At 43.6% G+C, this 8,967-nt stretch overlaps 1 protein-coding gene across 1 annotated transcript; it reads right to left on the reverse strand.

The window, feature by feature from the left end:
• Positions 1–3,577: 3,577 nt before the first annotated feature.
• Positions 3,578–4,608, reverse strand: LOC123398425 (zinc finger protein CONSTANS-LIKE 15-like). The gene is made up of 2 exons (XM_045092898.1): positions 4,302–4,608; positions 3,578–4,217 (listed from the first exon to the last, which is right to left on the reverse strand). The coding sequence occupies exons 1-2, from the start codon at positions 4,515–4,517 to the stop codon at positions 3,924–3,926; spliced, it is 510 nt and encodes a 169-aa protein (XP_044948833.1). The 5' UTR covers positions 4,518–4,608; the 3' UTR covers positions 3,578–3,923.
• Between the last annotated feature and the right edge of the window lie 4,359 nt (positions 4,609–8,967).

Raw genomic sequence — 8,967 nt, forward strand, 5'->3', positions numbered from 1 at the left:
CATGGACACCAGCGGGAGCACCTCAAGTGCAGGACAAGGTAATACCTATCACTATTGTTACCGGAATCCTGTCCTACACGATCTAGTGGTTCCATGATCTCCATCTCCGCAGGGTCGCCGCCGATCACATCGAACACCCGCCGGCTAATATTTAGAGAATCCAAATCAAAATCAAATCAGAATAAGAGAGAACGAAATGTAATCTGATCGAATCGAATAGGGAAGGAGGGACAACAAGAGATTTTTTTTGAAGGTCGACACCAAGAGAATGAACTTTGGAGGGAGAGCTCATGTCGGTCTGATTTGATTAAATACTTCTATGTTGTATGATAATAGAAAGTCAAGATCTCACTGGCTTTTTCAACTTTGTATTCTCGGATGTTGCCTTTTTCCACATCGATTGCTATAGGAGTTCCATCCTCAACCTATGTATGCTCAAAGAACTGGATCACAAACTCCCAGTCCTTCGCCCCAAGGCTACAAAAATGTTTTTCCATTTTAAATGAGTACGGAGGAATCAACGAATTCCAGCGAAATAGAAAATCTACATGACCAAATTTTCCTACTTTGTCCTGAACTTCTTTACTTCCCTTCGTACCGAGCCTACATGAAAATGGAGACCTTTTTTGAAAACTTAAGCACAAAATAAACCAGATCATATTTTTTAATATAATGATCCTTTTGTATGACGCACTAGGCTAGGGCGCCATGCTAGTTAGCATGACACCCCTGGCAAGGCGATATGCTAGATAGCATGACGTCGACTACTATGGCATCATGCTAGATGGCATGACAACTCGCTCTGTCGAGGACGTCATAGTGTCTAGCATGTTTAGGTGTCATGCTATCTAGCATGGCGTATCAACTCCGGAAGTCATGAAAAAGGATTATTTTATGAAATATTTTCACACGTAGTTAATTGTTTGTTGAAGTTTCCAAAAGGAATCGAACATCATCATTTTCTGGGAATTTATAACCCAAACCTACGACTTTCATTTCACTCTTCCAGATTGTTTGATAGGAGAAAACGTTGTTCTCTCGAAGCATGATCCCTCCTTGATTTATAGATAAATATGAACCAATGTATAAAAGTACACAACCAAAGGGTATAACATAGTAAGGAGACTCTTTTACAAAGCATATCGAGAGGGAGCATGACAACATAAATATACGAGACTATGTTGCAATAAAAAATAACACAAGAGGGCCCGAATGCAACACCACTACACACCCTTGGACACCTAAACTCCACAACAAAACCATAGGGACAAGGGACATTGCAAAGCGTCGCCATTCTCGAGTCCAATATGGACAAGGGTCGTCACGAAGCCCTGGTACGGAGAGGAGAACCATAATGATGTCCAAAAGAGGAGAACGACACCCACGAGCGCCTCCCCTATCGATGCCAATGCACAAGGCTTTCGCTCGGTATCTCACCCGCGTCACCACCATGAACCGATGACGCCCATGACTAGTACAAGCCTTCACATGTGGATATCGGCATTGATGCTGCCAACGACACAAAGCGAGCCCAAGCCACCCGCTGCTACACACCTTGCCTCCCACATGACCAAGAGGCATAGCCACGACCACCACCATGATGCACGTTGAAGAGCCAACCATGTGAAGTGCCATCGACGGCCTCCACCACGACATCATTCTCCCTATTAGGAACTGCTAACCATCGGCTTAACAACACAACAACCCAATAGGAATTGTAGAAGGCACTCCTTCCAATCCTAGACTGGCATCAAGCCTCGGGTATGGGTCCACCACCCTCCCATGGTAGGGGCATTAACTCCTGAGTCCCCAAGTAGTCATGATGGATGGCGGGAGGGGGGAGGGACATGACCCAGATACTACTGACATCCATCGGCCATAGCCCTCAGGAGTGGCCTCGGCGAGCTTGAATGATGCCAAAAACATGGTCATCGGCATCGATCAATAGCAAAGTGCAAAGGCGTCATGACCACCATCGCCGCCCACCACACTTGTGAGAGCATCGCTCGCGAGTACAACCTGGATCAAGCCAAAACCACACACACCCAGAATCATAACCTTGATCCTCCTCGGGCGCCTATCTGGGTCGCCCGAGCACAAACCCTAGGCAGAAGCACCATCGTCACACGACATCGTACGAGACCCAGGAGAAGGGATGCCACCACCACCACCATGCGCTGCCTGCAGGACCATGACCGTCACACCGCCACCAAAGCTCCACCGTCCCGACCTTCCTCGTCCTATATATATCAGCCAACCAAGTGTGGGGCCAAAACCACCACCGTAGTCAGCCACCACCACCGAAAGGTACGGGGAGCATCCTTCGGCTCGTGCATCCCCAGCCCTCGCTGCTAGTAGCGGCAGCATGCGAGATATGGGTGAAGCCTAGACTGCCGCCATTGCCACAACAAGCACTAACCACCACCCGTTGATTGCTTCCCGACTAGGAGGCCTCTCACCATATCAACCACTGGTCTGTTGGTCGGGCTGAGGACTCCCTTGTCGATTCCGTCCCGAGCCACTTTGGATGGCCCATGGAGATCTACAAGGACAATTAAGCATTGTCATTAAAGACAATGAATCCCTATTCATCAATGACTCTCCTTCACTGATGTAGTTGACTAGTCTTGTAATTGTAGGCCTACTGTATCTTGTATAAACGGATGCTAGGCTAGTTGATAGAACACATCTACACACAACAATATCAGGATAGAACATTTGTACTTACTACTCAATCAAACAGAGTAAACACAAGCAGGACGGAGGGTGTTATCTCCTCAGAGAGCATGAATTTGGATAAACCTCGTGTCTCTCTTACCACCGTGCCTTATCGCCCAATTCGGGATCCTCTACCGAGAGACCTTCCATAATTAGCGCTGCCACTCACCACACTTTCTATCACACCACAAATGCCCCTCCACGCTATCGTACCATGATGCCCAATGTACGCTCCTTGCCCTTGCTCGCAGGGGTTGCCCCATGTCGTTCCCATCACGTGAGGAAATGAAGCCGCCCTGTCGCCGCTGGCTTTGACCAAGCTTTTCCAAACTGACAGGGAGAGGGAAGGAGGAGGTGGAGGCGGAGATGGTGCGCTAGGGTTCCCTCCCCGTCGCCGCTCGGAGCAACACATGAGGGGCTTGGTGGTTTCTTGTTATAGAGTTTTTCATGCATAATTGATGGGAGGCGTATCAAAACATAGGTCAGGGACCAAGCGGCTATACAATGCCACACATGACGCCATGCTCACACACCCAAAGGTCTTGTTGCATATCAACTTTGCAGAAACCCATGTAAAAAACTCCTCCTAAATGTTGAACAACACCAGTTGCGGAGAGGATGTCACCTCATGAAAGGCCACATTGCTGTGGTGCTTTCATAAGCAATTGAAGACTAGGGTTATGTAGGATTCAAGATCCCTACCGGACTTTAGGTTGCTACGCAAAGAGGACAACTACCCGATGTGGTCGAAGTTGAGAGTTGGCATTCACTTCACTCTCTACTCCACCGCAACAACACGCAGACCAAATTTGTCATATCAGACGACATCCAGTAAGCATTATTAATCTTCTCGCTCTTGAAAAAGGTAAGCATTATTAATCCACAAAGATACAGCAATTTGACATGCATGGCCCAAGTTTGATTTGGCCCATGAGTTGGCTAGCTCTTCCAGTTCCTATCTAGACGGGACAACCTAACAAAAAATCTATAAAAAGAAAAAAACTCCCAAAAATTCTAGACGGGACAACTTCCATAGGTTCTCAAAAAAGGAAATAATAACAGCTTCAAAGGAGTGACCAAAAGTTCATTTCAAAAATGGAAACAGAAAAATGAAATTCCTCAACATACGAAGCCTCTTCTTCTTTTTTAAAATTCGGAATTCTATCTTGTGACCTTGGATAGACGGCGCTTGATTGCTACATTGTTTAGGTGGATGGATGTCTGGAAGGGTCAGTAGCACAACAGAGGTTGATGCCGAGGTATGAGGCGAGCATCTCCCAGTCCCAACGGAGGAGCTTAGTGACGCCATCCACCTCCTCCTTCCTAGCCAGCGCCGCCTCCATTGCTGGCCACCACTCCGGCACCGTACTTCTGCTACTACTGCTTGAACCTTGGTCTGTTGTTTCTGCAAGGCACACCTTTTGATCTCCGTCTCCGGTATGTGCGAAGCGCCCCTTGATCCTCTGCCGTCTATCCGCAAGGGCCTTCCGGCAAGCGTACTGCAAAGTAATACACAAAGAAATGCATGGCTGAGTAAACAAATGAGCGCAAATTAGCCAGAAGATCGGAAAGGAAACACGTACGGTGATCTTCTTTTGGAAATTTCGACGATTCCGCTTGCTCCTGTATCTCTCGATGCGTTCACGACGCTCCACCGTGCTGTACCTCCGCACCTCCTCACTCTTCCTCAACGCACGCCAGGAGGCCCGGGATCCCCTGCGACCGCCTTTTGACTCCTCTTCCTGCCGGCGCTTCTTCTGCAGCGGTGGCACCAAGGCCGAGTTGCTCCGGGGACACATGCCCTCAGTCTTCTAGATGTTTGATGTCTACAAAACTAAGGTGTTTGCAAATTTACATACACATTGGCTACGGTAGCTATAAATATATAGAAACAGGTTGCAAGAGCTCAGACGGATACATGTGTATCCGACGGACTATGTACGCACTGACATGCATGGTACAGAGTGTCTCATTTGGTATGAGTCGTATGACAGTTGTGACAGCGTGTCTACTTAGACACATGGGTACAAATTACGTTGCATGCTCTATTTATGTGCTAGCTGTATTCTGAGCTGTAATTCATGTCATGCATTTAACTACTTGCCATTTATATTACGACTCCACAGCCGGAATGAAAAATGTGTTACATGTTGCACGCTCTATATGCAGAATCTCGTGCATGTACCCACGTACGTGGTTTAGTGGTTAGTTATTTCCCTTTCTATATGTATGATAGAGCATCAATCCAATGGTTAACGGGAGAAACTAGAAACAGCACATTCGGTCCCTTGTCCTATCCTGGCGACTGAATAGGCCTTCCGATGGGAGGAGATGAGTGGCCAGAGGAGCGGCATGGTAGAAAGGAGGTGGGAAGGGAAGAGGGGTGATGAATAGGAGCAAGTGATACGTCATCGCTGATAGATAGGTGTAGTAATTAACCTAGTTGTAGTTGTTCTAAAAAAAAACAAGTTGTAGTCTAAACGTCATGTAGAATCCTACTAGATTGAGTTTTCTTAACACAATACAAACACAAACGCTCACATACATACGCATACACTCATCCCTATAAACGCACATTCGCACACCCTACCCCTATGAACACCTTCGAAAAACTGAACCGACATATCATTTTGAGATTTACGAAGTCACCATAAATGTCTGGTCGTCGACGAAAACGTCTCCTCCCACTGAATGCACATCGTTAAATTTTTTGAAATAAATCCAGAAATAAATACGAGCATCAGGACTAGAACCCTGCTGGGCTTGGGATATCACATCACTTCTAACTATCCAACCAGAGGTTGGTTCACTACTAGATTGAGTTGTAAACTGGACTGGTAGTTGTACGAGTCTAGGTTGCATCGTGTTGGTTGCCGGCCGAGTCGGCAACGCAAGACCCATGTACCCCTTTCTATCTATCCATACTATTTTTCATGAAACCCCCTCAAGTTCTCGTAATCAACCCGCAGTACGTATTAAGTGATTTTTCAAAAATCCATATCTTCTAAACCCTTACTCTATAACATGTTATATGTGAACTTTGATGGGAAAAATATATTGAACTTATATATGATATTATATTTCCTGTTAACCATTTAAAATGCTATTTATAACGAAACTTTAATCACTACAAAAACTATGTCAACTTGTGACCTTCTCTGAGCGACTCTAGAAGAATTGATCGTAAATCTAAGACTATTTGAAACCAACTGGTCATAAGTTGTTCGGGGGATCCAAATCCTAAACAGTAACGATCATTTTGGTGAGAAAGGTCGTAATTTCGTTACACGAAATGGTCATATAGCAGACAACACTACTCCGCTGCCTTATTTCTAGCTGATCTCGACCAATATATATGGTCATAGACTTGTAAATTATGGTGCATTGCTACGACTAGGGGCCACCTCGTCAGTTTTGCCTATGTGTCATGTCTATGTGTCAATTTTTGCCTATGTGTCATGTTCATGTATCAATTTTTTCCCTAGGTTGTGGAGCAGCCTACATTTCTGCTATTCCCAAAATTCTCAAAAAAAATCTCATAAATTTTCGGATAATATCTCTTTCAAATATGTAAAAAACCTTCATCGCCTAGTTTAAAAATAATTTAGGAATATTCATTTTCCTATTCTGTGCACAACAACATTTTGTGAAGGAAGTACTATTTATATTTTTTTCATTGACCTAAAAAAATCTGGGCACTCTTTCCTATCCAAATCATTGCCACATGATAAAATTTAGCTCCATTTATCTACTAAATCTTCTTCAGAAAATTTCCAAAGTTTCTGTACAGCTAGAAGCTTTGTGAAGGAAATACTCGATAGGCATATCCTAATGAGTTGAATTTTTGCCACATCTTTTATATGTCCAAATCATAGCTCTGCAAAGAATTTGAGTCCCATCTAACAATCCATGTGAGCTCACCATCCAATCTTTGTTTCTGGTAATATTTTCAGTTTGTGAAGCAACTATATTTTATATTGCTTAACATTTACTAGGACATGACCCTGCCCATAAAACCTCCCTCCACCAAATTTTAGCTCATTTAATTTAGCCAATTTCCTTCAATATTTGTCCCAATTTTCTGTTTAGTCGAGAGTAGTGTGAAGGAAGTACCATTTTAATTTATCCAAATTATATGAAATTTTTACAGTGCCTTCATATACCGAAGTTATCATCCTCCTCCAAATTACAGCTGAATTGAATAATCTATGCGGCCCCAACTTCAATTTCTATTTTTTGGCCAGATTGGCACATTGCAAAGCATGTGCTGTCTAGACCCCTCCTATTGCCCTAAAACTTTTTGGGCACTCTTCCGTACTCAAATAATTGCCGCATGCCAATATTTAAATCCATTTTCCTAGTAAATCTTCCTCGGCAAATTTCCAAAGTTTTTGTCCACACATAAGCTTTGTGAAGGAAGTACCAGCTAGGATTATATAAATGATGTGAGATTTTTCCAAATCATTCATATGCTCGAATAAGCACTCTCCACAAAATTTGACCTTTATCCAACAATCCATGTGAGGTCATCATCCAATCTTTTATTATGGTCACATGTTCAGTTTGTGAAGCAATTTTATTTTGCTTAATTATTGCTAAAACTTTCCGAGAGCATGTTTCTACCTATATAACTTCCATCCACCAAATTTGAGCTCATGTGAAGGAAGTACCACTTTGGCATGTCGAAATGGTATCAGATTTTTACAGTGCTTCCCTATGCCCAAATAACCATCCTACACTGAATTTCAGCTCAATCCATTCATTCATTTGAGCCCGTATTCAACATCCTTATTTCTACTTGATACGTCTCAGACGTATCTATAACTTTTTATCGTTTCACGCTGTTATCTTGTCAACTTTGGATGTTTTTTTTACCTTTTATATCTTTTTTGGGACTAACTTATTAACTCAGTGCCAAGTGCCAGTTCCTATTTTTTCTGTGTTTTTGACTCTTTTCAGATCTGATTTTGGAACGGAGTCCAAACGGAATAAAATCCCCAAAATGATTTTTTCCAGAACGGAAGAAGATCGGGAGGCCTGAGGGCCAAGCAAGTGGTCCCACAGGGAGCCCACAAGCCCTATTGCCGCGGCCAGGGGGAGGCCGCGGCAACCAAGCTTGTGGCCTCCCTGTGGCCCCCCTGCCCTAGGTCTTTGGCCTATATATTCCCTAAAAAACCAGAAAAAATCAGGGCGTCCACGAAACACTTTTCCGCCACCGCAAGCTTCCGTTTCCGCGAGATCTCATCTGGAGACCCTTCCCGCTGCCCTGCCGGAGGGGACTTTGGAGTTGGAGGGCTTCTTCATCAACATCATCGCCCCTCCAATGACTCGTGAGTAGTTCACTTCAGACCTACGGGTCCGTAGTTAGTAGCTAGATGGCTTCTTCTCTCTCTTGGATCTTCAATACAAAGTTCTCCATGATCTTCATGGAGATCTATTGTAACATCCCAAAATTATAAATTTTGGAATGTTAATATAATTATTAGATTGATTGTTTGTTGGTTGCCTCAGTGATTGAAACCTGTGTGAAATTTGAAACTTTTCGAAACTTTTGAAAGAGAGGGAATAAAATGACTTTCCCCATCTCCGGTGAATTCAAATTCAATCCTCTAAAAGCAACGAGAGAAGATGACATGACTCTTCAACTATAAAGAATTTGAACGGAGATATTTGCATTTGAATTCCCTTGCATTTCCATTCGTTTTCTTCGTGCAACAAAATGCCGGGAAATACATTCTAGAGCGGAGGAACATGACCCTCGAACCCACGGGCATTTTGAAAGTTATTTGAACCCTCAAACTTAGAGGATCATTTGAAAATTATTTGCAAAAAGAAAATAAACCTTTTAGGCAATTTTGTGAAAATAAATTTTTCTGAAGTTTTTATTTTTGCCGTGGAAAAATGCCCATCATCTATATTTTATTTTTCTGATAATTTTAGTATATAAAAACTCTTTATTCCGAATTGATTTGATTTCCTTTTTATCGTTTTAGTTTCCTAGTTTTGAAAATAGGAAAGCAATCTCTATTAAATGAGCTGGCCCAATTAAGACTTTCCTTTCACTAGCCGAGGAGATCTTCTTCTTCCTCCTCTCTCCCTCACGTGACAGAAACTTGCCTTCCATGGAGAGGGAGATCCCCACCTCCGGGATTCGCGAAATCCTTTCCTTCCCAGCGCCTCCCGTCGCCTCTATAAGAAGCCCCACGTCCTCCTCGTTCTATTCCCGTTGAAAACTTCCCCTCTCCTCGC

This window comes from Hordeum vulgare, chromosome 5H, assembly GCF_904849725.1.
Source record: "Hordeum vulgare subsp. vulgare chromosome 5H, MorexV3_pseudomolecules_assembly, whole genome shotgun sequence".
In the NCBI taxonomy this organism is placed as follows: domain Eukaryota; kingdom Viridiplantae; phylum Streptophyta; class Magnoliopsida; order Poales; family Poaceae; genus Hordeum; species Hordeum vulgare.

Bases quoted from the DNA above. Each gene is read 5' to 3' on its own strand.
- LOC123398425 (XM_045092898.1), bottom strand. From the start codon at position 4,517: ATGTGTCCCCGGAGCAACTCGGCCTTGGTGCCACCGCTGCAGAAGAAG. The intron at 4,218-4,301 runs GTACGTGTTTCC...ATTACTTTGCAG, and splicing joins ATTTCCAAAAGAAGATCACC to TACGCTTGCCGGAAGGCCCT.